Here is a 16021-nt window from a genome sequence, read left to right on the forward strand (position 1 = left end):
TGCTATAAGGAAAAGGAACTGACCTGATCTTTACTCGTGAGCTGCGTGTTCATCAGTTCCAGGTACTGGGTCAGAGACCCATCTCCGTCATCTTTGGTTACCACTCCCCACACTCACGCCAGCAGGTATCAATAAATCAAGGCTGGGCTGGACTGAGGGTTTACGGCAAGGGCTGCCCGTGCTATAAACCAAGCAACCCCAGGCTTGTTGCAAGGCGCTGGGGGAACAAATCAGAATCACTGTTGTAGGGAATTCCCAGCTACCCTGAACACACAGACAAGAGGGTTGACTTCCCCAGTCCTGACTCCCACCTCACCCCCCGAGAGGAAAAGCAGCAGCTGCAGGAGCAGGGGCAGCCAGAGGTCACTTAGAGGGAAATGGCAGAACTGCCCTTGCACAACCTCTGAGGCAGCCGGGAATCAGGACAATATGACGCAGCATTATCCAGCCCCTCCTGCTGGGCCAAATGGGGGACCCATAAATGTGGCACTTCAAAGGAAAGGTAATGCTGCCTTCAGTAACCGAAATGGAGTTGCTTTAGAGTAGAGTACAGGCCAGTCTATAAATACCAGGGATTAAAAGGCTTCCTGCAGGGCCCAACTGCCACTGGCCTGAAGACAAAGGCTCTCTGGTTCTCCAGACCCCAAACAGACTCTGAGACGAGTCCTTCAGGTTAGAGCTGCCATCGGCCAATGGTCAACCCCTCCAAAGCAATACCCAAAACTCTTTTTCCTTCTTTTCCAGCTTGGCCAGCCTCTCCTTTCCACATCCTTCACCCAGGACCACCCACTCCCCAGAACCCCTCCACAGCGGCTCCCCCACGCACTCTGGTCTCTCCAGGCTCCCCCTGTCTCCCTCACCACCTCATCCTCCACCCCAACTTCTTCATCAGTATATATTTTTATTTGCCATGAAAACAACAAAGACTTTGGAATCATTTTAACCTTGGTTTGAGGTACACACACTTACACTACTTTTTTTTGGGGGGGTGGGGCCCTGTGCCAGAGTCTTCATTGCTGCGTGGGCTTCCTCTAGTTGCAGCGAGCAGGAGATACTCTCTAATTGAGGTGGGTGGGCTTCTCACTGCAGTGGCTTCTCTTGTTGCAGAGCATGGGCTCTAAGGGCTCGTGGGCTTAGCAGTTGTGACTTCCAGGCTCTAGGGCACAGGCTCAACAGTTGCTGTGCACGGGCTTAGTTGCTCCACGGCACTTGGTGGGGTCTTCCCAGATCAGGGATCGAACCTGTGTCTTCTGCATTGGCAGGTGGATTCTTCACCACTGAGCCACCAGGGAAACCCCAGTACTTAACGTTTTTAGAGCCTGATTTTCTGATGTATAAAGTGGATACAGGCCCACCTAGGAATAGCACCCAGCACAGGGCCTGGCACAGAGCATGCGCTCAGGACCTCCTGCCTTGTCCCAGTCCCCACAGGATTTTTCTTCTTTCCTCTTTCCTGGGCTCTGAGACTCTGATACAGTCATTCTTTCTAGGTATCATACCTGCTACATCCAAAGGTCTCAACTCAAAGGAGTGACTCAAATGATGAACGTTTTAGTCACTGATGTTATCTGTGGAGCAGACACATTCTGGGCAGCCGGTCCCATCAGCAACCTTCAAATTACACTCAAGACAGGTCACCCTCTATCTCCTCACCACAAAGGACCCATCTGAGGAGGAAAGCAACCAGAGGGGACAGGAGGACACGGAGTTGGGAGTCACTTCTGGCCAGAGGCAGGAGATGAATAAAGTTGTTAAGATAAGGGTAGCACTTCCACACGCAATTAAAACCCCAAAAGAAAAATTCCCATAATTCCACATTTACATGTAAAACTTTCAAATTAATTCTGACAGCAAGAACACCTGCCAGTTTTGCTAGAAACACCATCTGGTTCACTTCTGATAAGGCCCAGGCACAACTTCACACGGGCCAGGAACTGTCTACAGTCTGGTTCCCAAAAGGTGGCATCCTAGATGACAGCTCCAAGGCAGGTGCCATTCCCCCCTCCCTGGAGCCCCAGAGCCGCTGCTGCCAGCTCCTGCTTAGGCCTGAAATAAACCCAGAGTTTGATTCTTCCCTAAGTTTCTCCTCTAAGACCTCCAGGCACTACCCTTACAATCAGGATTAATTTAGGCAAGTCTGTCTTCAAAAACCAGATAAATACTACAGCAACATGACAAACAGCCTGAACCACTTGAGTTTCAGAGGGGCTTTTACAGAGTGGGTGGGAGGGCTACTTCTTCACTCAAGAGTCTTAAATTTGTGATTAGCTAACTGTAAGAGGGTCCCCTCCACGAGGCCTTTAAGGTCCTCCAAGTGTCTTCCTTTCACCAAGCCAACAGGAAACACTTTGATGCACTTCATGAGGCCTTCAGGCCGCCATAAATAAGGAAAAGAAAGCAGCCTGGGAGTCAGAGCAGACTTGTCTCGAGGTGCAATGACTTGGCTGGTGGTAGCGCCACAGCAGGCCCACTGTTCAGATCCTGATGGGAAATTAAGCATAAAATGTGAACTCAACACCCACAGCAAGGATACACTCCAAGGAAAAACGGACTACAAGGCTCACCAGCCACCACCAAATGCAAATGGAAAAGGGTGTGTTCGAAACACAGGGTAACAGGATAAAAGCTATCAAGGGCAAGACTCTGCACAAGTATGCACACGCTTTTTTCCAGTACGCCAGACAAACCTGGGCTGCTAAAGCTGCAAACACTGCAGTGCCTATACTGTTCACCAATTCTGGGTAAGGACTTCGTGACCCCTGTGAAGAAGGGAGCAAGGCAAATGTGGTCACGCCTGTTATGTAAAAAGAGAACTGAAAAGGGGAGGGTGAGAAGCATACTGTACAAACCCAAGGTGAGAAGCCAGGGCAAAATCAGCTCTGGCCCCACAAGTGGGTTTGGTGACTAGAACCTCTCATTCTCCTGAAAACAAGACTGGGCAGAAATCACTCAGGGTCTTTATTTATTTTTTTTTTTTCCCTCTCAAAATGTGAATACACAGAAAAGGAAGCTCAACACTGATTTCCCACCAAGTCTGGCTTCAGCTCACCCAGTCAGCCGCACAGACAGGCAGCTAGCTGAGGAGCAGGTGGAAAGTCACCGGCAGCCCCCAAGGGGTGTGGAGAGAGAAGCTGAGAGGCCTTGTGCTAGCCTTCCAGGACAGGAGGAGGAGGCCTGGGAGGCTGTTGGTGTGGACTAGCGGCAGGGCAGGTTAGCAGAGAAGGCTAGACTGAAGGAGCTGGGAAAACTGAACCCACTACAAGGGCAGTGTTCAGGAGTCCCCCACAAGACAAGCAGGAGGATGTGAAAGAAAAGCAAGAGGAAACGAGCCCCTCCCTTCTGTCAATGTGGATGCAGTCCATGTGCCTTGGAGAGTGGAGAAAGGAAGTGGTCCTAAACCAGCCTCTGCCCTTCTCGGACAAACTGACCTTCAGTAACCCCCGCTCTCCAGGCCAGCGGCGTGTTTCACATCCACAGCCCTGGCCGGGGCTTCCCATCTGCCCACTGGTGAGACCTCTCTGGTTTGCAAGAGGGGCCAATAGGCCACAAGAGCATTGGCATCACCATTTCTGCTGCTAACTCAGCACTTGGCCTTAAGACAGGACACCTGGCCTAAACTATACTCTGTGCCTCACATTCTGAAGCTTTCAAGTGGGCACCACTCTCTCCTCACTTCCAGGGTAACTGAGAGGATAACAGGCTAACAGGCAATAATTATTGAGCACCGACTAGGAGCCAGGCACCGGGCTAGCTGCTTTGCGTGTCTCCTCCAAACCCCTGTATGTAGCAGATATTGACTTTAACCCCATTTTCAGTTGACAAACTGGGGCTTAACAAAGAGACTCACCCAAAGTACGTAAGTCAGACAGAAAACCTAACGCTACAAAAAGCAAGGGTCAACTACTAAACATCACCTCTTTCCCCAAATAAAATGCCATGAGTTATCTTTTAATTGTCAGACACCATACCGAGTGTTTTAACTATCCCATTTTATTTTTGTGACAATCCTAGGAGGGGTTACTTTTCAACATAATTTAAATCATTTAAGTTATCCATGCCAATGGTGAAAATTCAAATGAAACAAAAAGCAAGTTTAAGAAGTTATAGTTAACCACTGTAAAGCAATTATCCTCCAATTTTTAAAAAATAAATTAAAACAAAAAGAAATTCTAGTTTCCTGTTACCCTTTATCACCCCAGAACTCCCCATTCCAGGTAATTATTAATACTCTGGTGGCTACCCCTCAAGAGCCAGCCAGTGGGAACATTCTCACCTCCACTTCACAAGGGATAAAACTCCACGTCTGAGAGGTTAAGCCCGCTCAGGGTCATGAAGCTGGGAAGTGGCTGAGCAGGGCCAGCATGAGGACAAGGCCTGCTCCGCGCCTCCCACTCATACCCACTCCCCCAAACAATCGTCCATTTTCATTCGCCATAGGAAAGGGGGAAACTCTGCCTGGCCCGCAGCCAGTCTCACTCCTCCACTTTCCTGACCAAATGGAAAAACAGCCAGAGCGGTCTGAGCACACCCCGCCCCAGCAACGTTAGTGCTGCTTCGTGTTTTCAAATCTAAGCTGTCCTGGGCGAGGCAGGACCTTCCCCTCCAGCCCGCTCACTGTCCACACAGGCTCTTCTGCCTCTGAAAGGGAGAGAGGCAGGACAATGGGGAAGAGAAGAGGAGGTCAGGACAGGCGTGCAGGAGACCCTGGATCCCCATGTCAGCAAGAAAGGACACTCTTCAGGACGGCCTAGGACTGGGAGGCGTCTTAGGGGGGCTCTGGACCCACAGTTGGTGTCCCAGTCAGAACACACCTGCAGAAAGACAGAACAGGACTGCAACAACGCTGATACAGGATACAACTGCAGAGCCCTCAAGATCCCCACACAGAGTCCTAGGAACTTAGAATTTCTGCTCTGGCTCACTCCCAAATGGACCCTCTATTAACCCCAAAACTGCACAGGCTTCTAAATACCAGGGTGTTGCCCCTGTGGCCTCCCTGCTCCTCTGAAAAAATAAAAGTGAAATCTTCTCAGACTATACAGCAATGCTTTTTCCTTAGTTAGGAGATGCAATGTGCCCTTTTGAATTACACATACTTTCACATCTCTGTCCCACTGATACACAAAAACATACTGACATACTGATCTAGAGAGCACCCACGCCGACACAGGGGTAGGGACGAGGAAAGGGGCTGCTACATTGCTTTTCATGCACAAGTTAAAATCTACCAAGTCTGCAATTCCAGGAGTTTTCTTGTTTCCCAGCAGGATACCAGTGTGTGATTCAGCCTCAGCCCCAGCTGACTCAGCGCCCCTATTTATCAGCACAGTGAATTCTAAATGCCCACTGGTCAGCAAAGGCCTTGGCTGTCCCATTTGTAAAATGGGACTGAAATCTTCCTCACAGTAATTATCTGATTCCTTATGTAAAGTACTTTGTAAAATAAACAGATCTTTATTGCTATTAATATGAACATTCAACCTGCCTAAGTAAATGAGGAAGAAACTTAAACCAGCCCTTCTCTCCTCTAGGGGTTTGAAATCTATGAGAGGAAAAGACTAACCAAATACTGACAAACGATTCAAAACCTCTGTTATACCGTGCTGCAAATAATCCCTGTGGGGAGATGATTATGTGGGAAAGAGCATTCAATACTTGTTCAATTAATAAATGAGTTCCGATGCACTGCTTGAAAAATATCTACTTGTTACCATCCACAGAAAGTTTTACCAATACGAAAGGCTGTGAAATCTGTTCGTGCACTGTCTCACATACATTCCAAGAAAGCGGTCAGATTTGCAGAGAGCAGCCGTTCTTTCAAAGGCGTGATTTTTCAAACCACACACAGATCTTCAAAGCAGATGACCCACACAATTCTATTTTATAATTCCAGGAGTAAAAGTACCAACCCAGAAGAGCTCAGGTTTCCCTGGTGGCTCAGTGGTAAAGAATCCTCCTGCAATGCAGGAGATGCAGGTTCAATCCCTGGGTTGGGAAGATCCCCTGGGGGAGGAAATGATAACCCACTCCAGGATTCTTGCCTGGAGGATCCCACGGACAGAGGAGCCTGGCAGACTACAGTCCACAAGGTCACAAAGAGGTGTACACGACTGAGCATGCACCCAGAAGAGCTTGGTTCCGGAGAACAGAAAACAAGCCATCTTATGTTAACCACTTCCTTGCCTGCAGCCAGATGTGCAGTGGATGTCATGTATCTGTAAAAAAAAAAAAAGGCCAAACAAGTAGATGGCACACGTGTAAATTGGATTAAGGGTGTGACTGATACCTCTTGAGGCTTTTAAAAGAATGACAGTTTTCCAGAAACAAAGTCCTGCACCTGAATATCAGAAGGGGTAACTCTCTGGTCTAGGATCAAAATTCGTAAGGGGTCCTGTAATTTGTTTTTGACTGGCCTCACTGAAACATTCTGGACAACAACCAATATCCTCTCTTTCCTTCCTTCCCTCCCTCCCTCCACCTCCACGGGTCCTGAGCTCTCTTCTTTTCCAGCCACCAGTCGGAATGAACTTGATGAATGTTAACAGCTTCTTATCACCCTGTTTATATTTGTTTTCCACTCAAGCCAGGCCTCCCTCAAAATGTTTCTTTCTAGAATTTTATCAATAATGCCACTCTTACATTTCTTGTCATCAAGGCTCAAAGTCACCTTGCCCTCTCACCCTTTTTACTTTAATCCTCTACATATGGTCAATTCTTATCAACCAGTTAATCCAGGAGCTGAGTATAAAGAAGTGGACGAGACAAGCACTGACCCTGAGGAACTTACAATCTTAGCCAAGAACCTGAGCCTACGTGGGAAGTGTGCTTATTGGGACCCTTATCTGCGCCAGTAGTGTACTGGGGCCTTTACCACCCTGGCAGGTTATAAAGCCAGATATAACAGGAAGTGAAAGTGAAAGTCACTCAGTCGTGTCCAACTCTTTTCAACCCCATAGACTGTAGTCCATGTAATTCTCCAGGCCAGAATACTGGAGTGGGTAACCTTTCCCTTCTCCAGGGAATATTCCCAACCCAGGGATCAAACCCAGGTCTCCCACATTGCAGGCACATTCTTTACCAGGTGAGCCACCAGGCAAACCCAAGAATACTGGAGTGGGTAGCCTATTCCTTCTCCAGCAGATCCTCCTGACCCAGGAATCGAATCAGGGTCTCCTGCACTGCAGGTGGATTCTTTACCAACTGAGCAACCAGGAAAGCCCCATAATAGGAAGAGATACTGCAAATTAACATTATTTAAAACTGAGACTTAAAGGAAAAGGAGAAGAAAAGATTCCCTAAAGAATGCACACCACTGATCCTACTTCCGTCCCAATTTCTCACTGTTAAACTCACACAGGCTTTTCTCTCTAAACTAAAAGAAAGGTGGGGGAGCGGGTGAAGGGAAGATACTTCAGGGTCAGAAAACATTCACACATTAAAAACTGACTGGGACTTTCTGGCAGCCCAGTGGTTGAGATTTCATACTTCCATTTCAGGAGACACCGGTTTGATACCTGGTCAGGGAACTAAGATCCCACAGACTGTGCAGCACTCAAGTAAAGCCAGAAAATGGGAGTCCAGACTCCAAATTCCTAGACCGAGCTTGCTCTACAGAGAAAGGCAATTTGCTCTCTTGCTAGGGAGGCCAGGTAGAATTCGCCAAGAGAATGTTTCAAGCCCTCCTCCTTTCCAAGGTGATTGTGGGTTTGGAGCACAAATGTCCCTGAAAAAGCCAGAGCCACTCCTTTTGAGTAGCCAAGCTGAACGCCTGCTTTACACAACAGATTCCTCCAGCACTACTGTCATATTAAATAACCCCCGGGTATTCCCCCAGACTGTTAACCTCATGAGGGCAAGTGCTGTGTCCATTTTGTTCTTTGTTCACAATGCCTGAGCAACCACAGGCATTCACTAAGTACCTGCCACACAAATGACCTGATTCCTTCCTTCCTCTTGGTTTCTGTAGCAACCCTCTGCCCACCTCCCACCAGTCTGACGTCACAGCCCGACCAGACTTTCAGCTCACAAATGATTAGGACTTGAGGGCACATGTAAAGGGGAAACTAGGATGGACCAATGAAATCTTATGAAACCCAGAGCCTGTTTTTCTTGCCATCCTGCTGTGTAACAAGCAAAATCCCCCACAGGACCGAAACAAGGAGGTAGACCGCCTTCCCATGGCACAGTTTCTACCTGGGGGTGGATGAGAATCAAGGATTGATAAAGGTGTGGACTAGCCAACACACCATGTGTTAACCCTCTAGAAATGCCCTGGGCGTGCCAACTGAAAGAACAGCACCCACTGAACACAAAACTGCTCACTGGCTATCTGGAGAAAGATAGTATATGCGACAACTCAACCCAAGAAGTCTGTTTCCTTCCTCGCTGCTTAAAGACACAGTTAGAGACCTTGTTCACACTGCATGCATGTGGACGGGTGGCTGACCCACATGAAATAAACCTGAGGAAACCAGAACCACGGTTGCAAAGGGTTTTGGTCTGCTAACAGGGTGGGAAGGAGAGGCAGTCAGCTCGCCCAGACAGCATGTTCTCAAATACTGGGCAGTCCTCCTACATCCAGGATGCCACCAGTACCTGCCACCGCCTCACCTAGGCGAGAGAGACCGCAAGGGGAAAATGACTCAGAGAACACATCCCGTCGGCCTGGAGTCAGAGTGTTTTTTAAATTGTAAGGAAGCACAGTACAGAGATAGAAGAGTTAAGCAGGCCAGGCTAAACACAACAACTCCCATTTTAAGGAACAGTTCTTCTTCCGAAGAACTGAATTTAGAGGCTCATTCTCTTGTAATTTCACTACTAAAGACTCAAAAGCCACAATCACAGAGGGATATGAGTTTGTTTCTAACGATATGAACCACATACCCTTTTGGGCTCCAGCCCTCTTTCCTGGAAGAGGCCCAGGGAAAAGAAGCTGATCACACTGGGACAGAAAATGTACCAGACTAGGAATCTGAAGCCCTGGCTTCTGCCCTGGCCCCGTCAGCACTCAAGGAAATGAGCTCTGAGCAACCATATCCCATTTTTCTCTATAAAGTGAGGTGGTGAAATGAGACCATCCTCAAGCCCCATTGTTCCAACTCCGGCATTTCACGAGCTCTCTCTGGTCACATGCCTGACGTACTGTGCAAGTAACATCTGGATACTGTGTCCTCACTCTTTTGAGACTCCTAGTACTTAGGAACAGAATTTAAATTAACAGGTAGTGAAAGTGAAAGTGTTAGTTGCTCAGTGACTCCACGGATTGTAGCCCATCAGGCTCCTCTGTCCATGGGATTTCTCAGGCAGGAATACTGAGTGGGTTGCCATTCCCTTCTCCAGGGGATCTTCCCAAACCAGGGATCAAACCCAGGTCCCCCGCATTGCAGGCAGATTCTTTACCATCTGAGCCACAAGGGAAGCCATTAACAGGTAGAGCCTACTCCAAATCTAAAACTTTTGGCAGTGAACAGTGGCTGTGAAGTTATGGCTGCACTCATACACATTTACACACACATACACGAACTTTCTGGAAGAACTGGTCCGGGGACTTAGCTACAGGTACAGGAACCTGAAACAGGTACAAGGGAAAATAACTCAACTTCCTAGGTTTTGTCTGGCTTGTGGACAAAAGGCATGTGGCCTGTGTCCCACATATTTCTGAGGTAGAACTTTCTGGACTCTCTGATCCTCAGGTGCCCTATACATGCACACTTTCAAGAGATTCTGGTAGGAATCTAGGAGCAGGAGAAGCAAGACCAGCTACTAATCACAAATGCTAGGAGTTCCAATTAAGACAAGGGCGAAAGTAGGCATGGCACTATTTCAGTACTGAGGCTGCTATGATGCAAAGCCACCCAGGGGTAGACTCTGTGGAGGAAATGACACTCCCAGCAGCACCATCTGTTCCTCTTTGTGTCTGGCATGATCTATATTTTAAACCTTGGGTGCAACTAAGGTCTGCCTGTAAGAGCTGTTCTAAAGAATATTTTTTCTAGACTTGTGTTTACACAGCCCCTCCCCCTCCCCCATCACTGGCTGGCTTTCTCTTCATCAGGCACGCCACTCCCCAGCCCAGCAGCAGCCTCAAGCAGGTGCACAGAGCCCTTGCATGCAATTTTTCATACAGAGAGGAAAAACTTTTGAGAACTATAAATTACATTGATAAGGAAGGCTCTGTGGGGTTCATGGTAACTCTCTTTCCAAAAGACATGATGATGTGATTTAGAACTGGGAGCCTTCATGCTAAACCACCACCCCACCCCTCTCCCCGCTCCCTTTTTTTTTTTTTTAAAGTAGCAGTACATGTGCACTGAATTTAAGCACTATTGCATCTATTAGCTCTCACTACTGTTTATAAAGTTCTGCACCAAAGACCTGGAAACAATGCTATTGGAGAGTTCAAACTTCTTAAATATGTGATATAGACAGAGAGATAGAGCACCTCTTCTTAAATTCAGGGCAATACCTTCAACATCTTTCGACAAGAGATCTCACTATACTGTTCTTACCCAAACAAACAACATAACCAAGTAGAACATTAAATCCAAAATAAAAATACAGATGCAGCTTTAAAAATAATTCCCTGAGAAATTAAAAAATCTATGCCTACACAAAAACCATGAGTTCATAGCAGCACTATTCATAATCACCAAAACAGAACCAACCCAAATGTTTTTCTGCTGATGAATAAACAAAATATGGTATATCTATACAACAGATTATTCAGCAATAAAGCAGAATGAAGTAGTGACATATGTTACAACATGGATAAGCCTCAGCAACATTATGCTAAATTAAAGAAGGCAATCATTAAAGACTGTATAATATATGATTCTATTCAAATGAAATGTCCTCATACGTAAACTACAGATAGAGCAGTGGACTAGTGGTACCCCTGAACCAGAGGAATTGTAGAGAAATAGGGAGTGATTACTAATGGAGTTGCTTTGGGAGGTGATGAAAATGTTCTAAGATTAGATTAGATTAGATTATGGTGATCGCTGGACAATGCTAAATATAGTATAATCCATTGCTTGTACATTTGAAATGGATGATCTTTATGATATATAAATTATGTCTCAATAAAGTTGTCTTTTAAAAATGTCATGACAAAATAAAATCACCCTCCAAAAAAAAATCTCCTTGAGCCAACTTAGAAATAATCTAGATGTATAAAATGAATGAAAAAAAAAAAAAAATGAAGTTGCTCCGTCGTGTCCAACTCTTTGCAACCCCATGGACTGCAGCCTACCAGGCTCCTCTGTCCATGGAATTTTCCAGGCAAGAGTACTGGAGTGGGGTGCCACTGCCTTCTCCAGGGGATCTTCCTGACCCAGGGATCGAACCCAGGTCTCTCGCATTGCAGGCAGACACTTAACCATCTGAGCCACCGGGGAAGCAGATGTATAAAAAAGGGTATTTAAATCACAGCTGATCTAGTTAACGGAATTTTATAAAGCCACTAAAAATAATTATAAAAGTTATGTGTCATTACAGGAAAATGTTTATGCTGTAATGTTGGATGATAAAAAGAAATAGAAAATCGAATGTACAGGACTACCACAGAATACATACATGGACACGATGTTTGTGTTAGCATGGTAGAATCACAGTGGTTCCCCTCCTCTATTTTCCAAGTCTTCTGTAATCTTGTCCCAGCATATTAACAATTTAAAAAAAAAAGCCTCAGTCTCCCCTCTCCCCTCAGTTTGTCTTGACAACTTAAAATGCAAAATAAGCAAAACCACCTTGTTCTCTTTTTCAAGTTCTCTTTTTTAAACTCCCATCAACTCAGTTTACTGAGATCAACTAAGAATAACCCAAAGAAGGAAGAAAGGGATGAATACTCCTTTCCCATTCCCAGAAGCATGTTTCATTGGCCTCAGTTCAGTTCAGTTGCTCAGTTGTTTCTGACTCTTTGCGACCCCATGGACTGCAGCATGCCAGGCTTCCCTGTCGATCACCAACTCCCGGAGCTTACTCAAACTCATGTCCATTGAGTCAGTGATGCCATCCAGCCATCTCATCCTCTGTCGTCCCCTTCTCCTCCTGCCTTCAATCTTTCCCAGCATCAGGGTCTTTTCCAATGAGTCAGTTCTTCGCATCATTAGCCTAGTCTAGCCAAAATTTCAGCAATAAGAGTCTACATATAGGGCAATTTACACTCTAGTCTTCAACTTCTGTGAATGAAGGCAAGTCACTGCTGGCAGGAGGCTGGATTTGGAAAGATTAGACTTTCCCCTTCTTAAAAACGGACAGAAAGAGTGCTTTAGCAGCACACATACTAAAACTGAAATTATACAGAGAAGATTAGCATGGCCCCTGCGCAAGGATGACATGCAAATTCGTGAAGTGTTCCACAAAAAAAAAAAAAAGACAGAAAGAAAGGGTAAATTGGGGAAAAAACCCCTATCTGTGTCTCTTCCCTGAGTTCTGTGTTCAATCACCAACTACAGGAGGAAAGAATCCTGAGTCATCAAATTTTTCACCACACAAGATCCTCTTGAGTAATGAGGAACTGTCAGTCACAACTTCTGCATCTACAAACCCAGGCTAACTTTGATCAGGAATCCCAGGCTAACTTTCCCCAGATTAAGCAATGAGGCTCTGCCAAAAAAAAAAAAATAATAATAATGCTTGTATACGTGTTGGGGGGTACACTTAAGGGCACACTGCTATCAGGTAATTTTATAAGGATCCACTAACACTGGCGACACTAACAGGGAACTACATCTGTTTCTGCTTGAGAAAAATGCTTCAATAATATCCTGTTTCTGGAGGACTGCATGAATTCTTGGCACGCAGCTTCTGATGTTTCAAGGGTGGCTATTTTCCTCTTTTGAAATGGAAGAGTCAGGGAGGCAGAATACATCACAGGCAACAATAGAGTCTGTGAAACCCACTTAGTTTTCACCATGGTAGCTGCGTTCCCTGTTCCTGCTGTACCAGCACCTTCACAGAGACTCAACCGTCCCCTAGCCCTGACGACAGCACAGGTGGCCTTCCACAGCTGCAGCAACCCAGCTCAGCACCACTGCAAAGTCTACCAAAGGAGTGGAGACTTCCACACTCAGGTATGAACCAGACGATCAGAGAGCAAATGGAGGAATCCTGCCGGTTTCTAGGCCAAGGAACTAAGAGGGAAAGAAAAAGGCCAGCACCACAGACACAGGTGAGCACAAGAAAAGGGAAACATCCGTAGGTGCCCACAGACTCTGCTGCTAAAACCTAGCCTTTGTCTGAGGTGCCTCTTTCCAGCATCTCTACTTTTTCTGATAAAGATTTTACAAAGAGACACCAGAACTCATAGCCATCTAAGGGTAGAACGGCTGCTGCCATGAATCCTAGCCAGGGCAGGAGTGAACGTGTCTTGATGCTCAAGGATGGTCCTTGAGCTGTCCTGAGACTGCTTCTTTGGTCTCAGATCCATAGTTGTTAGCAGCTTCCAACACCCATCACATATCCCCCAGCCCCAGCCTCGAGCTGCAGCCTTCATTCCAACCAATAAGGAAACAACACTGGCATATCATGGGCCTTATTTCTCACTGCTCTAGTTTCAAGTTTCCTGCAATGTGGCAATGTAACTTAAGAATATTAATTTTTTTTAAACTCATTCCATTAAGTGAAGCCTCACCACAGTTGGATATGTGAGTGGACCCTAGCCTGAAGCCATCTCGACCAGGAGAAAGAGTCTCTATTAACATACAAGCATTTGTCCCAATGCTTACTCTTAACCCAAGAAGCAAATGTGCACTCAAGTCTGCACCACAGTAGTATCTGCCTGCAAAGTTAAAAACAAAAAAGGCACTGGGCTTCTCCCTCTCCTTGTCCCTTCTCCTGTTTCTCCTACTGCCTGAGGGAATACCCCCAGACAAGACTTCCCTACTGTCCAGGAGAATGGAAGAGAGAAAAGGAATCCTGCTAGTCAGCTTTCACTAGGAGATCACATGTCAGTTCAGGAGCTCAGGAAAGTGCTTCCTGCATGGCAATTACACAACTGGGCCTGGTGGGTCTGCAGACATTCAGGCCTCCAAGTGGGCATGTCAGGCCTGGACACAGGCATCATGTCCCTCTCTGCAAATCGCCCCTTGGTAAACGGAGAACTAGAGAGGAAGACGAGGACATGTGCTCTCTGGCCTTCCTTCTCCGCCTGCAAGAGGCTCTGCTCAAGACATTCTCCCCAGTTCAACTGTTTTGGAACAGAAATAAGGAAGATTACATGACTCACGAATTTTTTCAAAGACACAGTACTATAATTCTCTGGGCCACAGACAGATACCAGTAGTTATCTGGTTATCAAAGAGCTAAGAATGTGGAAAAAGAGAACAAGGAAACATTTTAAACATAAGGCAAATTTTTTTCCTGGAGGATGGAAATGCATAATGCTGAGTAGCAGTAAACTTAAAATACGTTCTTCCTTTTAAGAAGTCAGGTGAATAATTCCCTTTGGAGGGTGCATACATGTGTTATGGGGGGTGGGGAGGAAGCTATAGAGATTGCTGCCCTGGCCATCGCAAGGGAGGAAATCCCCTACGAAGAGACCATTACATGACAGCACAAGTTCAACCACCACATGATGGAGACCAGCCAGGAGACCAGACAAAGTGCTGAGGGCTCATCGTCTGCCAGCCTGCATCTGTAATAGCTCATTCTACCTTTCTTCCTTTCGTTTCTATCTGCCCAAATTCTGACCTTTGAGCAGGCAAGCCTCAAGCAAATAAGCTGAACTCTGCCATCTGACAAAGGGTTTGCTCTGAGGGTTTAAGCACTGCAGGGTGGTGGTGGTGGCGGTGGGGGAGCCCTGGGATGTCTTACTCTGATTAGGGACCTGCCCCATCTAGCTGTAGGTGAGGTTTGGTTTCACAGAACACTTCTACTACAGTATCCAAAAAGCCACTCTGTGGACAGGGATTTCTATTTATCAGGTCTTGTACCAGTACTGTCCCCTATTAACACACTGGGCAGAACTTCCTTAAGCAGCAATGGCCACCAGTGAAAATTAACAACATAATCCAAAATGAGTTGATTTAAAAACTGTGAACTCTGTAAGGAATGGCTGGGTTCTGTCTTATTCACTGCAGTAACCCGAATACCTAGCACACAGTGCCTGGCATATATCCTATATCACAAAAACTTTCGTGAAACTAAAGAAAAGAAAGAATGTATGAACAAGCGAATGTTGTGCAAACATACCATCAATGTGTACCCTGGAGAAAAGAAATAAGGATGCAAGTGATCTGAGAAATAGCCGGAGGAAGTACCTACCACCAGAGGACATTCTATGGGAACAGCAGCATCAGGCCTCCTTGCTGAACTTCCCTCGAGCCAGCTAAAGATGTGTTTTCAACGCTTTTCTCCTGGGTCTCACGGTGCCCCAAACCACCTCCTTCTCCTGACCTCCCTTACGGGGTAACTTTTCCCACTTCAGCTGCCCCCACAGTCACAACCCTGTGGGAGGGTCAGACCGACACCAATATTTGGAGCTTCTAAAAACCAGAAATTAAAAAAAAAAAAGTCTACATACACAAACAGGAAGTGGTTTCGGTGCGTCTCAGCCCGGATAATAATGAAGTTTTGAGATTAAAGACCAGACGAGACGCGGGAGCTCCATGAAGCTCCGGGGCTTGCACACCTCGGCTCCAAGGTTGTCCTGCGAAGTCCACCATCGCTAAGCCGACCCTGCCCCAGCTCGGGACCCGCCGCTTTCGTTGGCCCTGACGCGAAAACGGTTAACAAGTAATAAAGAAAAGAAAGCCTCTGCCTACCTCCTCTCCTGCGACCTGCAAAGTGCGGTCTCCACCCTGAACTCCGGTCCAGAGCGCGACCCCGCACGACCGGAGAGGCCCCTGGGCAGCGCGCCCCGGTCCCGGCCACCAAGCTCCCGGCCGTAAGCCTGCCGGTCGGTGCTCCTCCCGGCCTCGGCACACAGCCCACCCCGCCAGCCCTCCCGGCCCACGCCAAGCACCGGGGCTCGCCGCCCGGGGAGTTGGGGTGACACCCCGGGGCGCCGGGCCAGGAAGCG

General features: G+C 46.9%; 2 protein-coding genes across 6 annotated transcripts in view; one reads left to right on the forward strand and one right to left on the reverse strand.

The window, feature by feature from the left end:
- The window catches only part of SUSD6 (sushi domain containing 6), a 94638-nt gene extending 78685 nt beyond the window's left edge, over positions 1-15953 (reverse strand). For 2 of the 5 annotated variants that reach the window (XM_010846689.1, XM_010846688.1), the window contains exon 1: positions 15765-15953. The gene's annotated coding sequence lies outside the window, so the exon portion shown is untranslated. The other 3 variants (XM_010846691.1, XM_010846687.1, XM_010846690.1) reach the window with 3 other exon arrangements.
- CCDC177 (coiled-coil domain containing 177) overlaps positions 430-16021 on the forward strand; it is a 48565-nt gene continuing 32973 nt past the window's right edge. The window contains 2 exon segments of the mRNA XM_010846818.1: positions 430-502; positions 15688-15886. Coding sequence (XP_010845120.1) covers positions 430-502; positions 15688-15886 — 272 coding nt within the window.

The sequence above is a fragment of the Bison bison genome, unplaced genomic scaffold (genome assembly GCF_000754665.1).
Source record: "Bison bison bison isolate TAMUID 2011002044 unplaced genomic scaffold, Bison_UMD1.0 scf7180017864239, whole genome shotgun sequence".
NCBI lineage: Eukaryota > Metazoa > Chordata > Mammalia > Artiodactyla > Bovidae > Bison > Bison bison.